General features: G+C 42.6%; 2 protein-coding genes across 4 annotated transcripts in view; one reads left to right on the forward strand and one right to left on the reverse strand.

Annotated features, from left to right (window-relative positions):
- On the forward strand, positions 1–6625 carry FAM181A (family with sequence similarity 181 member A). Its single transcript, XM_079309285.1, has one exon. The coding sequence runs from the start codon at positions 183–185 to the stop codon at positions 1050–1052; it is 870 nt and encodes a 289-aa protein (XP_079165411.1). The 5' UTR covers positions 1–182; the 3' UTR covers positions 1053–6625.
- The window catches only part of ASB2 (ankyrin repeat and SOCS box containing 2), a 25036-nt gene continuing 8214 nt past the window's right edge, over positions 3989–20810 (reverse strand). For all 3 annotated transcript variants that reach the window (XM_079309283.1, XM_079309284.1, XM_079309282.1), the window contains 5 exons: positions 19672–19917; positions 17240–17411; positions 12012–12573; positions 8230–8383; positions 3989–7515 (listed from right to left, as the gene is read on the reverse strand). In XM_079309283.1, the coding sequence (XP_079165409.1) occupies positions 7379–7515; positions 8230–8383; positions 12012–12573; positions 17240–17411; positions 19672–19917 (1271 nt within the window). In that variant the 3' untranslated portion in view covers positions 3989–7378. The remainder of the gene's footprint in view (positions 7516–8229; positions 8384–12011; positions 12574–17239; positions 17412–19671; positions 19918–20810) is intronic.

A 20810-nucleotide genomic window follows, 5' to 3' on the forward strand; every position in this document is an offset into this window, starting at 1 on the left:
CTCGTTTGCGTGGCTGAGGAGTTTGACATGTCCCCCTACCCTCCCTCCACCTGCTTAGTGCTGTTTGAACCAAAGCTTCTTGCTCAAAAGTCTGCCCGTCATGTTCCGCAGGCTTGCCAAGGTTTGTCTGAAGAAGGATTATAAACTTTTCATGGGAAACTCTGCACGGTGCGTTCAGTGAGATGGCATCGGACAGCGAGGTAAAAACTCTTCTGAACTTCGTTAACCTGGCTTCGAGCGACATCAAAGCGGCTCTGGATAAATCAGCTCCTTGTCGCCGGTCAGTTGATCACAGGAAATACCTGCAGAAGCAGCTCAAGCGGTTTTCCCAGAAGTACTCGCGGATCCCTCGGTGTCACCCCAGCAAAGCCGCCGAGTGCGGCTGGCGCAGGGCGGCGGAGGAGCGGGCCCGCGGCCCCCAGCCCGAGGCACCCGAGCCCGGCCCCCACGGCGGGGCTGCCGCCGAGAAGGGGCTGCAGACGGCCGAGGCTGAGGAGAGCCTCACCGGGGAACGGCTTTTGCAGGAACAAAAACCCGAGGCTGCCCGTCCGGACCAGGTGCCCATGAGGAAGCGACAGCTGCCCGCCTCCTTCTGGGAAGAGCCACGGCCGGCTCAGAACCTGACGGGCAGAGCCTTTCCTGCCGGCCCTGGGGGGCTCCAGGCCCCCAGAGACGCTCCTCCGTTTGAGGGGAAGAAAAGCAGAAGGAGCCCGGACGCTGCAGGCCCGGAGAGCCCCTCTGACCCTGCGGCACACGGCGGGGAGAAGGAGCCCGCCGGAGCCCTCTCGGGCCGAGTGGGCGCCTGGACCTGCTGCCCCTTCCCGTGCCCCGGGCCGGGCGTGTTCCAGCCCCCGGGCGCGCTGCCCCCCTCGCCCTTCCCGGGGCTGGGGCTGTGGAGGAAGAGTGCGGCCGCGCTGCCGGCGGAGGTGCCACACTTCGGCAAGGAGGCCGATGGCCCGGGCCAGAAACTCTACAGGCCAATGGTTCTGAAACCCATCCCCACCAAGCCCGCCATCCCCCCACCCATCTTCAATGTTTTCGGCTATCTTTAGCGGGGCGGGTGCCGGAGTCTTGCCGAGCACGGCAGCTCCTGAGGCGGATTTGAAGCGCCGGGTCAGCTCCGGGCCTGAGCTGCTGGCAGGGCAGGAATCCGGCGAGCAAACCTCTGCTCGTGGGCGGCTGCAGGGAATCGGGAACTGCTGGGAGCGCGCTCGGGCTGCACTCTGCTCTCCGTGCACGGCGGCGAATCGGGAATAAAGCTGGCCAAGCCGGGGGCATGGAGCGTGAGGCACACCAGGGCTGACATCGATGGGCATTGTCTGAGCCGCGGCCAGCGGGGCTGCGGGCCCTTGGCAAACGCGCTTGCCACAGCCGGGGGACTCCTCGTGGGAACACCTTTCTGGGGCTGCCCGGCGGCAGCAGCAGTGAAATGGAATGAGTTAAACGCATTCAAAGAGTTTTTGTACTTTAAAGTCATTCCAGAGAAGTCAAGATATCCAGGTCATTTCGTTTTGTATGCGAGAGACTGGAAGGATGGTATTTGATGTAGAAATCACTTGTGATTGGTTTAAGCTCATGCTGTATGTAAATACTGAGAGAATTAAAAGAAAAAAATAAGGGCAGAAAGAAGGTAATTTTATTTTGGTGATTCTGCAAATGCAGTCTGAGTTTTGCCCCACTGGGTAGACACAGATTTGCAACTGGTGGGGAGATACTAGGCTGAAATCTCTGTCTATTCAGATTGATATAAATTAAAAGTAACTCTTCCGGGCTAGGGTATTAGCTAGTTCTAAACTGGTGCAAATGGAAGTGGGATGAATTTCCACATCAGGAATTGCTCTGCATCAACAGAATAAATGAGGAATCTTATTAGTTTAATACAAGACTATTAGGAGTGATGGAAGAAAAAAGTAAAGAAAAGCCTTGATTTCTTGCTGAGAGATATCTTTTGTTTTGCCTGATTTTAAGATTTTATCACAAGACTTGGCTGTAAATGTTTTGCCTAGTATTTTCCTAATTTTTAAAAACAAATTGACAACGGAGAATTTATCAGGAAATATTTTAAAGTTAGGTTTCTCTTAAACTCATGGAGAAAGTGGTACTAAGACACAGAACATAAGATATGAGAGGTTTAATACCGCAGGTGTATGTATCTATTTGACTATAATGGAGCAAATCACTGAAATCGAGAAAAGTATATGTTGGGCTGAAGAATGGACACCTGTGATCTACAGGGCCTGAACCTCCTGTTGCTGAAGCTAATGGGAACTTCTGCCAGGACTCAATAAAAAGTGCTTTGATTGGTTTGATCTGTGACTAGCATAGCTCTCTATGACTCCTGATATCTCTACAAGGGGAAAACCAGAAAACACTTCATTTGAGTGAATTGCAATTATTAGGAAAATATAATCCATAACAATTATAAAGTATCGTTTTGTATCTTCTGATGTCCTTGGTATTATTTAACCAGGCTGCAATTTTTATTAGCATATGAAGTCCCATTGGAATTAGCTCAGTTGGTCAGAGCCTGGTGCTAATAATGCCAAGGTTGTGGATTTGATCCCTCTATGGGCCATTCACTTAAGAGTTGGGCTTGATTATTCTTGTGGGTCCCTTCTAATTTTTGTGATTCTATTCCCAGGCTAATAGTGGTTTACTCTTTCCTCAAACCTCACATATATCCCACCATTGTTCACTTTTATGGAAACATTGTCTGTAATGTGTTTGTAGTGCAGTCAAAGAGTAGAGATGGCTTTCATTGCTTTCTCCCTGCTATGGCACTTGATATGTATCAAGCCAGTATAGACTGTAGGAGAGAGAGCAAGAAATGTCTTTGGTAGCACATACCTGCAACTAAATGCAAGGTGTGAGGTGTTAAAGAGCTAATATAGTGGCTGAAGACATCAGGTTAGCTCTTAATCCAGAAGTGAAGACAAGAACCTGCTTAGATGCCTTTCCCTTTTTTGGAAAAAATCCATGAGGAAGCTCTGTTCCTCTCCAAAAAGAGTGTAACAGAAACCAGAGCCACTGAAGTTAAGGGCAGGAAAACAAGGGCTTTTAATTTACAGACCTGTAGGTAAGGAATTTTTTAACTTGGAAATGGGGGGCTTTTCTCACATCAATAGCTCTCTGTAACTCCTTTAAATGCAGATGCAGGCAGATGCTGAACTCTGTCTCAGCACTGTCAGTGCAGAGCAGCCTCCTTGGTATTGGTCTGGATTTCAATTTGGGTGGCCAGATGAAGTAATGAAATGAACTACTAGTATTGCAGTAGTTGTTGTGTTCAAGTGTTCCTCTTTGAGTTCATTAGGGAAATTTCAAAGTGCTGTGGATCACACCAGAGCAAGAATTTCTATAAAAATTAAAATACTTGGCAAAGTAGATAGCCTCTGTATAAATTTTATTTCTGAAGAAATCCAGAGAAAGAGGAGTTGAAACCAATTTTCTATCTTTTGACTATTAAATTTCTACTTTCCTTTTTTCCTTCTTTTAAACTCTTTCTTATTTGAATGTATATTGCTGCACATTTTCCTTGTAATAGAAGAGTGTGTTTTAAAGTTGTGATGAAGGATTGAATCAGACCATTTAAAATGACCTCTGACTCAAATATTTATGCTCCTACACTCAGATTTAAACTAATGTTGCTTTTTCAAAATCCGTTGTGACATGGAAGCTTCCCCCCCAGCCCAAGGCAGGCAGTGGCCCTTGCTGGGGCTTTGAACTGGAGCAGCAGTGAAGTAAAACACAAACGAACAGAAGACAATTGTTAAGTATATTCAAAATCCCTGAATGGGGATGTGTGAGACTTTCCAAAAGGTTTGCAAATAATAGCAACTCTGTCTCCTCTCTAGAAATACTCACTGTTCTCTCATCTCTGAGATTACAACAGAATTATTAATTGTTCAAGCTTGGGTTGATTCAGAATTTTCCTGGATATTTTTGTGTTTGGCTGGTCGATGGTTGATGTTGCTATTCAGGACAGCTGATAGTCCTTAAGAATCTACTTGTTTATTCATACTTTGTTTGAAAGATGGAAACGTAACATTTGAGAGCTGCTATTTACTAGAACAGTGCAGATTTAAACTTTTAAAAACACAATACCTTTTATAAGTAATGGGGAGAGGTAAATGAAAAAACTTTCATACAAATGAAATAAAAAATCAAAAAGTGCACAAGAACATCAAGTGAATTGCACATGTTGTAGTAAAAAAAAGTACAGTAACCTGGTCATGAAATATCCCTAGAACAATTCACATAAAGTCATTGTCTTTGAAGGAGTCTAATTATCACACTCAGTAGAACTAGTCACTTTACTTTGCATTAGAATTACTGATCTACTTGCAAAGCCTGGCTTGCCTGGGTTTTAGAAGATTTTTCTTTTCACAGTAACTTGTAGGTAGATGCATTAAAGGCACATTGAATTTGTGCAGATTCAGTATTGTGCACAAAACAGTATGTTAGTGACTGGAGAGGTAGTGGGCTCCATTTCAGTGCAAATAAATGTAAACTGAGTGGGTGAAGGTTTGCTTTAAAGATCAAGCAGATAGGACTCAATAACATTGTGATTACCAGACTCCTCCTCTAACAGATAGACTCTTCTCACCTCAGTTTCTGTGGGCAGCATGCACTTACCCTTCCCACAACTCTGTTATGTTCCCATCAGACCAGTACTCTCTGGCTCAGTGACTCCTGCTTGGGACAGATCATTTACAGCAACCAGGACACGGGTCTCCCAATAGAAACAAAGGTCTCTTGGTTGAAAGAAGAAATGGGCTTTCCACATTTTTCTCCCATTCAAACCCAGTTTCATTTTCTCCAAGGACAAAAAAAAGATACTGCTACTTGTTAGACTTCTGTGGACACAAAAATGTTGGCTCAGGGGGAATTCCCAGTTTGGGATACTTAGGAAATTCCACTTCTGGGGTTATCCATGTACTTGATGATTGTGAACCCTTTAACCTGCCAGGGTCTTCAGGGCTGTCACTGCACACCAAACTCTGAAGTGGTCTCCACCAAGCTCTGTCTGTATCCATCACCTTCTACAACTCTGCTTTGTTACACTTACTTGATTTCAAGGAGTTCTGATTTATATCAATGGAAGATCCAGACCTTTGTTGCTTAGCCCCAGAAAGTGAGAGATGCATGAACTCCACAATGATTTTCTATCTTTCCCTGCTCCCTCAGCTCCTGCTTACCAATACTGGCAGAACTGATATTGTCATTTCTTGTTCCTTTTCTCTCCACCCAATGTTTTTCTAACCTAAACCATTTCCCTGTTCACACTGCAGGAGACAAGGGAGCAGATCTTAAACTGGCAGTAAAGGAAGTTACTGGATGAAACTGCACCAATGGAGGAATCTCACCTGACTTTCCAAAGCTTTACAAGATCAGTGTTCAGTGTGAATTTAAACTCTGTTGGTTTTTCAATTTTTGCATTTACAAAGGGGACAGCAATAGAGTAAGCAATCCTGTGACCAACCCTTTTTCTGCTCACATCCTGTGCCATGAGTCATGAACACATATCACACACAAAATCATCACAGTATGTGTGCCCAGACAGATTGTATTACTTGTATTTGTGCAACACACTTTAGTCCTGTGTTAAGGTATAAAACTCCACACAAATAAAACTCAGTGCAGTGTATTTTCCCTACTTAGATTTCTATCGTATTCCATAGATGTTATGCAGACCAACAAACAAAGCCAGATCTGTGAAGTCTCTGGTGGGGATCCAAGCAGACATGGTGCACAGCTCCTCTATCACCTAAGGTAAGGAGTGTGCTTCTTGCATAAGATCTGCAAAGATGTAGTTCCAAATTTAGTTTCTTCCATTCTTTCTTAGGTGCCTAGTGAGGAATAAAGCACTCATCAAAGCAGTTCAGCAAGTCACACCTGTCAAGTGATCTGTAGTCACTGCCAATAACTGTTCATGGGCTCCTTGGCCTCCCCAGCTGTGAGGGAATGTGACTTGTTAAAAACTTCAATAAAAGAATTTCACGGACAATTATAGTGGTTCAGCAGATAGATGGTGACTTGTTAAGCTGCCATAAATCAGTTGTGGATCTGAGCTGTAAATAGGTGACCTAATTTTCAAAGAAGCTGAGATAATAACTTTCATCAGTGTCAAAAGAAGCTAATAGATACTTCAAACTTCCAAAGTCAGAAAATTAAGGGCTAAATTCTGAGGTTTTTATTCTGCTTCAGTAATGCCTCATACTGAATATGATTTCCCTGGTTTAAGTGGAGCAACACCTGGTGCAAGCAACTTGGCATTGTTTAGGCACCTGAATAAGGATTTGGAAGCTTAATTCTGGGTATTCATTTCCATAACTTTTGCAGTTTGAATTCCATAATTTTGAAGTAATTTCCCTTGCTTTCAATCATGGTATTGTTACAGCCACAGACGTCCAAGGAGGTCAGAGAGGCTTGGCTTTGTAGAGACAAGATCTTCTGGGGGAGAAAGAGAATAAGTTGGTTCAGCAGTGTTGCCTCTCTCCTTCACATCACTCTCTGTTCCTGCTCCTCTAGGGCTTTGTTCTGTTCTGACACCAGCTTAATGAAAGCATAAACCTACTGTTTACAGTGCGGCTACTTCTAATTTACACCAAAAAAAAAAAAATAAAAAGAGCTGAGGGTTGTTTTCAAATCCCCAATCTAGGAAATTCTCTCAAGCAAAATTTCACTTACTTCCTATTGCAAATATAATACAGAATGAACTGTATTCACTATGTGCAAATATAATTCTTCCATCCTCCTTAAATAAACCTTTCCTTGACTTTTAATGGATTCAGCATTTCTGGATTTTAGGCTATTAAAGAGTTCTGAGATTTGAAGGTTTAGAAATCAAGTACTCAATAAGAAAGGTACAAAAAAAAAATAAAAGTGTTAGCAAGGTGGTGTCAAAATATCGGAAAATTAGCAACCAACACACTTAGCAGAAATCCAAACAATATAGTAGAAACTACAAAATCTCAGTCAGTGAAGGTAATGTGATTGTTTTCCCAAATACATTAATTCTTGACAAGTTCTGAATTGTGACCACGCAAGGATTCTAAGCTCCAGCACAGTTTCAGGTCACTTTTGAGTTCCTCACTGATACTTGCTTCAGCACTACTCATTTGTCAACGTTGGCTTTTCTGTCTTCTTTGCAGACTAAGGTCTGAGCTGAATCGTGTGTTGAAAAACCTAACAGCGATCTCCTATGTTAGCTGTCTCCTCCATTTTCTTCTCGCTCATGCTTCAAACGCACATTTCCCTTAGATTAGTCACGGGAGGGTGCTTGAGCAAGCCAGCAGCAATTCCTCTCCAGTGTGCACCTGTGGCACGGTGTGAGGCCGGGTGCCCCGCCCGGAGGCTGCTGCAGTGCGGCGTGCGTGGGTCACTGCGAGGAATCGTGCTGTAAATAGCGGATCAGCCTGTCTGGGAGAGGCAGCGTGTCGAGGAGCTTAATGCGGCTTCTTCCTACCAGGCTCCGGACCTTGATGCGGCAGAGATGGGAAAGGGCTCGTGGAGGTTCTGAAAGACAGGCGGGGCAGAAACGTGAGGGACTTGAGCTCAGCTTGGGCAGGACAGTGTCAGGAGGAAAATGGGAGAAGGAAGAATGAAAAAAGGTATTTTTTCTGTAATGAAGGTATAATATGTCTAGGACTGGTTGCAGATCATCTATTCTAAGGCATGACATGGGGAAGGATGTGGGGCTGGAGAATGGGGTGCTGTACCCATCTCAACTATAGCAATGGGCTTTCTGGGAGGATTTAAACAAGCCACTTCAAAGTGTTCAGCCTCCCCACTGAGAATAAATGCAATAGGTACCAAATTTAGCTTGGTGCCAGAAAACTGATTCTGATAATATCTGTGAAAGACTTTATCCTGAGGGAAAGTATATTAGGAGGGTAGATTATTAATAAAGGCTTTAAAGGCCACTGGTGCCTGCTAGGCTGCTGTGGAGATAGCTGCGCTTCCCACCTGACCTGATTGAACCCCAGCTACATCCAGATGGGCCTTTCTGCACTGCTATGCTCATTCCCAGTGGGTCAGATCAGATGGCTGGTGTGCATTTCACACCTCAGGGCCAGTGACACCCCAGAAATTTCTGACCCTCATACCTGGTCAGTTACATCAAGGAAATCCTTTCAAGTTTATGGGATGAATACTAAGAGGAGATGGTGTCTGAGGTTTTGAATCCAACAGTGGTACTATTTGTACCAGATTCTCTTCTGGAGACCATACCTGCTTTTTCTTTAATGACAGCCCAGTCCTCATAGCTGTCAATATGCTCCTTGAGTCGGGAACAGAGCTGCACGTTACCCACATAATCCAGAAGAACATCGATGATCGGCCCAGCCCAGCGACTTATCTCTGGAGTAGACACCATTTCACAGAACTTCAAGGAAAAACAGATTGACTGCCATCAGTGGGACATAAATTCTCTTGTGGAAACAGCAATTGCAGTAGCCCTGACAGCTTTGATGGTACCCCCCTTCTACCAGCTGTGAGGGCAATCACCAGTTTCCCTTTGGAAAACTTCAACTAAAGCCTATTTTTTCCAGCTGAGGGTAGAACCCCCCTCTTTGCAATCACAGGATGACATAAATCTGGTCCAAGCTCTTGAGCATGGAATATTGCTGAATTGTCTACAAGTCCAAAGATCCTACTTCCAGAGAAATGCAAGGGAACTTTGCCCCAAGCTAGTCAGGGGCTGCTCAAAGGTCCATGCAGTCTAGGGCTCTGTGACCTGGTGTGCTGGGTCCTTTTCCTTCTTGGGTGGGGCTCTGTAGGGACAAAAAGGAATCCTGGGGAAAGAGGAAGATTCAGAAGAGTGCAGCACCTCCTGCTTCCTGTGAACCTGCTAGTATCTGTAGCTCTGGGGAAGCCAAACATCTTACTAGAAATAAGTCTGGAGAAATCTCTGCACAGATGAATCCCAAGCTGTTTTACTCACTCGTGAAAATTATCCTTGGCCTAATAGAGGGATGCCTTCCTTCAGTCCTGGATCATGCAAATTTTCTGTCATCTCCAGTGTAAGGTACAGAGTACCCAAATCCATTTAATAGAGGGCTTCTTATAGAGATGCAGGAGAATAAACTTAAGGACCTGGCTTTAAGCAGTCTCATTTTAAAAAAGTCTGCCCATTTTAATCTAAATATGTATATTATACCAGTCAGTTTCATCAGTCTCTCTTAGTGTTCTGCATATGATGAAGATATCTGTGGACATAATCTGCATGCAAGCAGTCAGGAAGTTCAGCATGTATTAAGTCATGCTGTGTGGATAAGAACTCGGGCACATGGCTGAACCCTATTGAATTATGGTGGCTGAAGCACCATCCCACAACTTAGTCACTCAGACTGTCTGCAAAGACACACAACCAAACCAAAAAGGAAAGAAAATGCACCAGCTTAAGGGTCTCTCAGTTTAAATTCCTGTAACTAGATCAAATTTGCTTATGCACGAATAATCAAAACTCAAAATCATTAAACTCTTGTGTGGATACTCTTATTCAGAAGTAAAATTATATTAGTTCACCTAGTAAAATAGAGCAGCAGAAAATAAATTTATTTTGTTCAAGGTGAGAGCATTCACAGACGTGTTTACTACTCTTCTGACTCCTATTTTTCAGTGAATGTCACCATGTAATGTTTCCCAGGATGACTAGAGACAGTAATGTCAGAAGGATCGTGGTGGACAACCCAGAGTTTCCTACCTGGGCTGTTTGTAGGCAGTGCAGTTTTGTATATATGGCTGTCATTCTCCAGTGCAGTTACCCATGGGAGGCACAGCCTGAGCACCTGCACTATCACCTCCTTGCAATAATTGCTTTAGTAGAGCTCAAATGAAGAACGTGTAGGGCCATAAAACACTGGATCTTACTTGCTGTCTTCTTGTCTCCAGAGACCTTGCCTGCCTTTTGCTCCCTTCCCTATTCACAAGCTCGGCTTACAAAAGCATCTTCTGGAATAAACACATTTCAAAACACATTGCAGGAAAATAATCATAGCAAAATAAAGGAAAATAATGCAAAACTGCATCTCCAGGCAGTGGGAGTGACTCAGGGACAGGGTGTCTCCGAGCCTGCGTTCTCGGCAGAAACCCGAATGCCCTCTCGTGGCAGGATGGCACTGCTGTCCGTCCCACCTTCCCGGGATCAACCACAGCTCTGGAAACCCGGAGGGAGTCAGCAACCATTTCTCTGTGTTCACCTTCTCCAGGACACATTAATTTAGCAGCATCAGTTATGATTTATATTTGTGCATTTTCCAAATCTAATTACAGTAGTTAGTAGCCTTTATAAAGACTAATAATTCAGATTTATTGTCCTGATGTAATCATACACAAGGAAATAGAAAAAGAACATCTTTTGTGGGGAGAAGGCTGTAGTTTCATAAGATCCTCCGTATTTCAGAGTATAAACCATTTCAAAGCTACATATTATGAAGCTACTACACAAGCCTCACTTCTTTAGCCAAAACCCTAGGAGTAAAAGCAAATTAAAAACAATATTAGAGGGAAGGAATTACTTTTTTTTTTTCTGTGTGCATCTCTCCTCACTGCTTTCTCTCTGGGCACAGATAAAATTTTATACATTTTTTGCTATCTGTGCCTCAAGTGATGTGACCTTTGAAGCACTGACTCTTTGTGAGTGACCTAGTATTTTCTTAGGCAATAAGGTGAGATCCAGAAGGAACTGCTTTTGAGTGGCCAGGATACTGTAGAGGGCTACAGACAAACCCTCTTATCTTGGAATTCCATCTCTCTGTTCACTCAATGTGCTACCATATCACAGATCAAGAACTAGTGATTATATATTTTGTAATTTTTTCTTTGACAAAATAGGCTATCCTGGAGGAATTATTTGTGACAAAGGCTCTTGAGGGTAAAGCCCTGTTTAGGATAAGAGATTATTGTGATGGACTCTTAAAATTCTCTCTGTAAGATTTTCTTTTTGGTTGTTTTTTATCCCCCACATATATTAATGGAGAGTATTTTGGAAGATAGGACTGATAAAAAAGATCAGTATTTCCTAGGATCTTTTAATGTTTTCCTGTATTCTTTCCATCACCAAAGAATGTATATTGGTAGCCATACCTTTGGGAATCTGAATCCCTCAAAGTCACACTTAAACTAGGTAGAAGCTGATTGATTTTTTCCCCAATTCTTTGCAAAATAGAAAAACTCTCATGTTGAGATTTCGTTTTTATGTAACATGTTGAAAGACAGCAAATTTTGAGTGGAGCAGTAGGTTTTGAGATGCATTGGAAGGAGAGAACATACAGAAATCAGAAAAAAAAAAGTACAATCTAAGATTCTGCAAAGTCCTTTAAGGGATTGAGAGTCACATTCCAGCCCAATGGACGCTGAGCTCAGCTGCATTTTAAAAAGGGTTACAAAGATACATGTATAAAAATATAGGTATCTAAAGCCTACATGTGACTTAGAAAATATGAAACCATGGACCTAAATCTTCTAATCTCTTGTGAAAATTTCAATTATAACTCAGTCACATAACTAATGCAATAATTTATGCTCTCTCTCTGTTACTGCTTATCCAGCAAACTCGGAAATTGAAGTGGTTCACATTCACTAGTTTACCCTCACAGAGTGAAGCTGTTTTCATGTAACCAGTAGCTAACATTCTGTATCAGACTAAACAAATCCTACAGGGCAAGTTGAAAAAGAAGGTTTCTACCATCCATATGCTATCGTCCATATGCCTCACTCCTGGCAGCTCAGGTCCAGAGGAAAAGAGCATTGTAGAACTGTTGGTAAGACTGTCAAGATGGCTACAATTCACTGTAAATTCAAGCTATGGCCACAGAGGCTGTTGGCAACCTTCCTGCAGTCATTTGACATAAACTTGGAATGTTTTGGTTTTTTTTTTTTCTGTAAATAAAGTAGAGATAGTAGCATTTTCTCTCACAAAAAAGTTGGTAGAAAAAATACACCAAAGTTGTCAAAACCCACAGATAGGACATGTCCTCAGAAGCCCTGTAGGTACACTAGGCAGTGCTTACCTGTACTACAGTTGGCTCCCTGGTCACCTGAGGATCATTAAGTCTTTCCCGCCTGTAATTCAGTGCAGGGTGCGGGCCATTTCCGTACTGACACTCAAAACAGGAGCTGGCATCACAGCCCAGATCCAGGAGATACTTCAGCACAGAGAGGTACTTCATTGAGAACATGATGGTAGCTGGAAATGTGGTGGGATGGCTTGATATATAGGCATCGATGTTTGCCCCATGGTCAAGAAGCAGTTTCATGGTCTTGAGGCAGCCGTGGCGGATGGAGATGAGTAACGGGTTGATGAGGTCAACGTTGGGGTTGGCTCCGGCTCGCAGCAGCAGCTCTGTGGCGTAGATGTTGTTGTTAAAAACAGCGAAGTAGAGCGGGGTGGTGCGTCTGTCCTCATACAGGCAGGAGCGTTCGTCGGACAGGGCGGCATTCACCTCGTAGCCAGCGTCTATCAGCTCCTCCAGGATGTCGTCGTGGTTGCGCTCGGCCGCCAAGTGCAGGGGGCTGATGCCGCTGCGCTTGACACGGGTGCGACTGGTCACAGGGATCAGCATGGACACAATCCTGCCGGGAGGAGACCGGTGAGCACCAGGGAGCTCCAGGGGGTCTACAGCCCTACAGCAACTCACAGCTTTGTGATTGTACCCCTGAGGCAGAGCCCGCTAACTCGGGCACAGCAGCAATGATAGAAACCAGAGTGCAAACCTCAAACCTGTCAGCAGCTCCCTGTGCACCTACCTTGCCAAAACTGTGAGTTGTGTGACCTTCCCCTTTCATGGAGGAACACTTTTTTTTTTGAGATTATCACCCAGTTTCTGTAATGTGATGGCAGCTACAGGGGAGTTACAGTGGAAGAGATGACGTGCTGGCACTCACCCACCCTGTTGTAACTTCTCTTAGGTTCCACAGCCCAAATGGCAGACAACCAGCCAGGAACTACCAAATATTCTGCACCTTCATCATCATGCTGTGGGTTGGACTGAAGTAAAAGGTGCACAGCCTCAGGTGCCAGCAGAGAGAATGTATCTCCCCTTCCCAGGGTTTGCTTTACTGCTCAGCAGAGAAGGGTGTCAACACCAAGTGCTGGCAGGTCTTGTGGGTCACAGCCACAGTAAAAGGCTTGACAGCAGACAGGGGTGAAACCCCATGTCTCCAGGACTGAGCTAGGATAAACTACAGATTTTGTTCCCAGGCTTTCCCTATTAGATTTTACAATTCAGTCATTACTCTGCAATGATCCCTATCCTTAGGCCTTCACTGTGAGGCTTTTGGCTATGACAAATTCATGAGGCTACCATTGTCCATCCCAGATCACAGGGACCAAAAGAACAATTAGTAAAAGGGAGAAAAAGAAGTCAAAATAGTTCCCAGGCTGGTTTCCATGTTTCAGCTGAGGGAGAAAAAATGTGCATCAAAGTCCTAAGCCCCAGTAATGAGGGATTGCTGTTGGAAAGCGTGATGTGGCTTTAAACACAACATAAATCAAGCTGCTCTAATATGTAACATGAATTTCAAATATATGATGCACACAAGCCCTGCAGTCACAAATCCATGACCATTTTTATGTCTGCACAGGTGTCAGTGGAGCTGCATGACCAGCCCTAGGGGTTAAACCTTGATTTCCTGCTCATAAAGTTGGGTGATAAGCCAAGGCCCAGGGTTGATTCTGTAGAATAAGCAAGTCACCTCAAACTACTTTCAGGAAGAGCCTAGGGATCATCCAACCTGAGTTTGCCTGCTGTGTCAGGGGGTGCCCACCCTCCCTTTGCAATGTCTGTGTAGAGGGGGATACCTTAAATAGGAACCTGTGTGAGCTGGGAAGGCAAGCACCTTCTCTGTCTCTTTTCCTCCCATGCAGATTACTCTACCTAGCAATAAACAGCTCTGGTGACACACAAACTACATTTTCCTACCATGTAGTGTGCCTCCTTTAAAATGCTGCATATCTTCAGCTTAACTGCAATTGCTGGTCCCAACACTGGGCCCTCAAACATATATTTACATTAACTAAGCCAGTAAAACCTTTGTCTGTGATGATCTTGTGATCCTGTGAAAGACTGAGCCTCCAACACTCCCAGGAGCTGAAATAAAAGTTGAAGATGCATAGAATTTCACAGGATTATGTTCCTATTTATATGATGGACTGTTGATGTCTCCAAGTTATTTCTACATCTCATTTTTAAACAAAAAGGCTTTTTAAATTATGTAACTATCTTGGGAAATTAAGTACTTTTTTTTTTTTCTTCAAGCAATTGCACTAATTTTCCAGCACTGTGACACTTGCCAGGGAGCAGGAGGTTTGGGTGCTGGTGAGCTGGCAACTTCCCACCCTCAGCAAATGTTCTGTAAGAGCCTAATAACAAAAAGGGCACAGAGCACTGTGAGGACACTATGCCAAGTACCAGCATTACTCATCCCATGATCAAATGTTTTGAAGATTTAAGGGTCTGTTTTGTTCTCTCCCTCCAGTATATGTGCTTCAGCCAGCTCTTCACATCTGAGTTAAAGAGGCACTGCATCATTTCTAACTGCAAGGGGATCCTGAACCTCACTGCATGGGTGCCACGCTGAGGCTCTGCATCCAAATGCAGCCAGTGTCCTAGAGCTCAGCACAGTCCCTGTACCCACATTTATTTTGGTATAACAAGCAGGAAGCATCAAATTTTTATCAGTTTAATTGTGTAGCTTGAACCTGTGTCTCTTTCTCACCCTCCAAAATGGGTCAGTTCAGTAATATGGTGCCTCTGGAGAATTTCCTCTTTCTCTGGAGGGAGAATGCAACTCAAGTGAAGGCAGCCAAGGCCAGACAAGTGAGACTTGTCTGTCTTCCCATGTCTGTCACAGGGGTGAGCTTCACGTACAGTTTTTAAATAGAGCCAAGATTTCCCTAATCCCTGACACCTGCTTCTGTGCTTTCTATTTGTTAGAGGTTATATGGAAGAGGAGGCAGAACATCCTTAGTAAGAGCATGCAAAAAGTTTACTGTCTTGCATTTACTTTATAAATCTGCCCACACTTCACAAAGTTTTCCCTTCTCAGCATCTCAGTTCTAAGGGAGAAAGAGTTAAATGACTGCTTGTGATTGTCCTGCTTATGAGATGACCCTTATGAGTTTCAGGTCAGTATTGACAAGGTGTCATTTAACATAAACAAACACCAAGCAACAAGAGTTGACAGTTGAGCCCTGGGACCACATTCTTGGCTTTTTGATGGTAGGGAGCCGTCGTGCTCTGGCAAAAAAAGTTGAAGTGTGGAATTCTTGCAGAATTACGTACAAAATCTGCAGGAATACAGAGGTCACCATGAAGGGTGTTATTTTACTGAATACCAGAGGAATTAAGAATGATCAGCCAGATGGGCTAAAGTTTTGTCATTTAGATAAATATTTATAGGAGAATATATTTTTCTTTTGTCTTTCTTTTCCATTTAGTTTGCAGCAGTTGTGCACAAAATTTGTGCTCAGTCTTTTACAAGTGAAGGAATGCAGAATTTGAACTGAATTCTGGTCTCATTTGTGCTGCTGATTGTTGGGAATAATAGATATGAGCCCTGAATCAGGCCCTTGCTTTCATAACCCAGGGGTGAATGCAGGTTGTGGAGCTTCCATGTAAATTTTTCCAGGTCAGAGTGTGAAACTGCTGTGGGGAGGGAAAGATTCAGAGAGCTGGCCCATACTCTATATACAAACTGGATTCAAATCAACATACTGTACTTTCAGATAAACTTATTAGAAATTAAACAACTGAAGCTAAGTTCTGGAAAAATTTTAAATGGCACTTATGTTAGTCAGTGCAGGGTATTCATGTACATGATGTAAATGTATAAACCTGTTACATAAGGTGACACTGAGCTGCCCTCTGGAATACACAGCTTGCACAAGGAACCAGACCTACTCCAGCTACAGAAAATTAATAACCTCAGGTCTATCAAAGTGATTTGAGAAGCTTAATTGGCATTCCCAAGCAAATCTAAATGCTAGAATGAAAAAGTTATGGGAAGGTGTAGTGATGTTAAAAGCTTTTATTCCTCAGATACTGTGAAATATGTAGGAATCCACTTGAGCACAGAAAGCTGTACTGTCCAGAAACTCTCATTTGCCTGCCTGTTGTAGAAATATTTTGGTAGAAACTGTGATAGTCAGAAGAGTCTTCTACAATCACCAAAGGGTCTGTTATTGCAATGAAAAACTAGCTGTGGATCGCTCACTCTTCCATCAGTGAGGGACTAAAAGCAGGAACTAAAACTTGCTCTAGGATGAGAAGCAAATGCTGTGGAGTTCAGGCTCGATGCACGCCGCAGTGTCCCAGGTCATTTTTACATGATAGTGCAACATCCCATCCCCAGACAGCATCTTCTAAATTGATATTCTTTATCACAGACTATAGCTTATCACTTTCCTAGAAAAATCTCTGTTTCAGAGGACTGGTAATTCTACCTGATTTCTGCTTATTTTTTCCACTACTTTTTTCCCTGCTTAAAAAATACGATCAGCTCTATCCCAAACACATTTAATTTCAGAAGGAAAGCAGTGGGTCTTTTTATGAATTTGTCTGTTACAATTAGGAGTTATTTAGTCACTCACTAATAAAATATATTTTCCAGACCATGAGAAATTCTTGTCCTTTTCTGAAGCCTTTACAATTTCCTGAAAGGTTTCTGAAAGGAAGGATATCAGAACTGGACACCATATTCTAGTGACAATCTCACTAATGCCCGAGAGATTCATTTAACCACTTGCTGCTGACAGCAACTGAATTATTGGTATTAAAACCTGAACACACCAGAGACAAATCCAGCATCTCCTGCTTGTGCAGAAGAATCACAATGGGCCCATGTAGGAAAATGACTGCAAACCATGCTGCAAAAGCTATTAAGGACTAACACTCCTCACCAATACTTTTTCTATTATATTTCAAGAATATTTTGGGGACTTCAGTTTAATCCACTTCCAAGATACATGATGCTATTTAGCTGTAATAAGTTATGTCGTGGTAAAATTACAGGAATCTTTCACCCCACATTCCTGCTCACCCCACCCTATCCCAACCTCCCAACAAACTCTCCAGTGTATAGTTTCTAGCCTAAGCTCTGCAAGCAGAAAGCCCAGTTTTTAGCTGGTATCTGCCTTGCTTGCATTGCTCAGAATTACTGCTGGGACATTACATTCTCAGTTTTGTAAGGACTTTGGATTTTTGTCTCAAAGAGGAAAGCATGAAACTAACAAACTTACTCGCAAATGCCTTTTTTGGCTGCTATGTGAAGAGGCAGCAGGCCATCCTTATTGGCTTTGTTAGCATCTGCTCCTTGGGACAAAAGAAACTCCACAATAGGCACATGTCCATTTTTACAGGCTTCATAAAGGGCAGAGGCATTGTCACTGGCTTGTGTATTTATATCAGCACCTAGGAAGGAAGAAAGCCTTTTAGCACCAAAAGGTTGAAATGAGATGGGAGGAACATACTTTGAATGAAGACTTACATTTCCATGGCACTGGAGCTACAAAGTGTGCTGGATGTGGGGATGTGAACACAGTCATATCAGAGGTGGCACAGTCATGTTAGTTATACCCTTTTATTTCATAGATTTACATTGGTTTATAATATGATGGGAATTTTATGAGAGACAGTTTATCATGGGTGGCAACTATTAGGTCTCAATCATGAATCCAGGCTCCAATCAGCTGTAGCTCAAAGGTAAAAAAAAAATTTAAATGGGCAATTCTGTATATAGCATGGTCTTTTCTTCAAACACAGTAATTCCATTAATATTTATCTGCTTACACTATGTATATGTACTATTCCTGAGCAGGAGTTTGGACTAGATAATCTCAGTAAGTGCTCTCCAAAATTTTATGGATATCTGTTTATGCTATATATTTATTTATACTTATCTTTGATACTCTGTATAGTCACACTATAAGCATTACACAGATTTATAGCATTTATATTAATTTCTGATTTTAGTATGTATCCAGGCTAAAATAATACTCTGTAAAATGACATCTGCATGGTGCTGATCAACAATTCTAAACAGGTTTTATTTGGAAGTGCCTTAATCAATGAATATTGCATTTCAAAATTCAGCACCTGGGGCCATATTTCTTCACTTCATGAGGGTTGGAATTAAGCTTCAAATGGTAGGTTTTACTACAGAAAAGATAAATATTATCAATGAACTACTAGATTATTTGGGAATTTCTTTATTGAGCTCTAATGTGTAGTTTGCTTAATAAATAACATGCAAGTATAAGCCAAGACAGTATTTTTTTGCCATAAACAATAGACAATCTGGATTTTTATTTTATAGATATTTAAGGCCCTTAAACCCGGCTTTTGGCTGTCATATACTGTACCATGGTGTTCTCAGGAAGGCTGCTCTGTGTGTATCCTAAATGGGAATGACAGTTCACTGGAACTTTGCTTCTAAACTCCAATAAAGAAACTGATCAGTCTTCTGTTTCATCATGAAAACTCCCTGCCAATGAGAACATTTCCCTGGGCTCTCACCCTAAGCTGGAACATCTGTGTTATGTTTGGCCCTTTGAAGATGTTGTAGCTGGAAATATCAAGACAATTATAGTGACAAAACATAACACAGGACTATGTTCCTAATGAGAAAGAAACCCTTTTTATGATGAAAATTGCTCATCATAAACAATGAATTATATCATTCCTGGGATGCACAGAGGAGATTTTCAGGGCTTGAAACAATTGGACAGTTTTATTGGATTTTTTTCTTGTGTATTTTTCTCAAAATTGAACATTAAGGAAATCTTAATATCTATCTAATTTGAAACACAAATTACATTCTGGTTTAGTTTCTTAAGTCATAGGCAGCATGATGGACTAACTGGTCATACAAAACTCTCTTGACAAGACAAGCTGGGCAGCAAACATATTTTTGTTTCCCAACTCTCATATCTTTCTTAATCATACTAATTTTTCAAAAGTTTTTCTTATCTTCATCACTGGTAAGCTCTTATTTTGCAAGTGCAGGACCCAAGTCTTACCTACATTGAAGATATTAGTCCATTGTGAAAATAAAATATGCCTCAGAGTAGTAGTGAAGTATATTGTGCTTATTGTAAAACTGTTTTACATGAGTGGAGTAGTAAAAGATAGGTTAAGTGGAAATTAGATTCAAGTTTACTCTGTTTATATGTTTGAACATTTACACATAGGGAGAGTGAGTCTGCTTCTATTTGACATAAAACCATAAACTCTACAGCAGTACTTTATCTATTTTCAGAGGATACATTATGAGGACAGCTAACCTTGCTCACCACTGCTCATGTTTGTGAGCATGGGGTTGGCTGAAGTTCCACTTCAGCCATCTATTACCACCCACAGCTGTTTTTTATGAGTGACTGGATTTTAGGCTGCATGTGTGCAGCAGTATGGCTTTAGAAAGCTTTTAGGAAATGCAGCCAGACAGCACCACTTCCCAAAGTGGGTGACCATGAATGAATCCTGAAGAAGCATATGTGCATAGACCCTGCTCTGTGAAAGACCCTACCAGTTCCACCATCAGGACCAACAGGGTTTAGTGCCTCTGCAGGCTTGGCCTTGCCTCCAGAGACAGAAACATTGAGCCAGGGAGAATTACTGGGAAACTGTGAGTTATTAAGGATTAAATGAATAGATGCATGTAAGCTGCACTCACCACATCTTGCAAGGTATCTCAGAGCTTCTAGCTGCCCACTCTCAGCCGCCACGAATAACGAGGTGATGCCGTAGGCATTTGCTGACTCAATCTTGGCACCCCCTTTCACGAGGATGTCGATGATCTCCAGGTCGTTTCGGGACACGGCCTCGTGCAGAGCGGTCCAGCCGCGATTGCAGCGGTGGTTGGTGTCTGCATTGTACTGCACCAGCAGCCTTGCAGCCTCTGCATTCTTCCGCTCACAGGCTGTTTTACAGAAGAGGAGAGAGGTCAGGGCAGGCTTTTGAAAATATTCTGGGTGTTGTGTGTCCATTTTGTGCGGTCCAAGGCAATATCATACAAGTCGGCCGTAGTAAGACCGAAGATCCATTTAGGTCCACATGAGAGCAAAGGCTGCTGCCAAGTGACATTGCCTGAGGCTCAGAAAGGATGTGGCAGTGAAGCCAGTCTTCAGCTGGACCTGGCTAAGTGTCCTGTGCAGGGGCTGTGCCAAGTACTGGGGGGAATCTGTCCCAGCACATTTGTACCAACAGGAAACCACAGGGACACAGGGAGGTGATGAGGTGCAAAAATCATATGACCTGAACATTTTCTGTCCAAATTCTGTGCAAACTGACTCTTTATCTTACTGCCATGGACTGCAGATAAAGCTCCATGTAGACAAAAAAACAAAAAAAAAAAGCTCAAACCAACAGCTGTGTGAGTCAGTAGCACTTTCTCAATTAGTAGTTCACTTTATAGTTCAGGATCATCTTGGGCTAAAGATAGTTTCTTAATAATTAATAGAATTTTGTTGATTTTTATTTTACCAATTTGTCCCATAGCTTTATGAATCCCAAATCATGGGACTTCCCATGCACCTTAATGGTGGGACTCCAACCTAAAGGTACCTAGAATGAGTAGCTACATTGAAAAACCCCAATTAGCATTTGTTGTACAATGTACAGAAGAGAACCATATTTCATAGTAATTATTTTTTTCTTTGAAATAAGTGTCTTTTTCTCACAGAGGTCCCACCTTTTAGTTCTGATTTTTCCCTTGCAATAGCTCCATGGTGTTCTCCCCCATAAACAGGTGTCACTCATATACTGAAAGCAAGTATGTAACTAGACATTTCTGTGATTATCTATGCACAGTTC

This window comes from Erithacus rubecula, assembly GCF_903797595.1.
Source record: "Erithacus rubecula genome assembly, chromosome: 6".
NCBI classification, from domain to species: Eukaryota; Metazoa; Chordata; class Aves; order Passeriformes; family Muscicapidae; genus Erithacus; species Erithacus rubecula.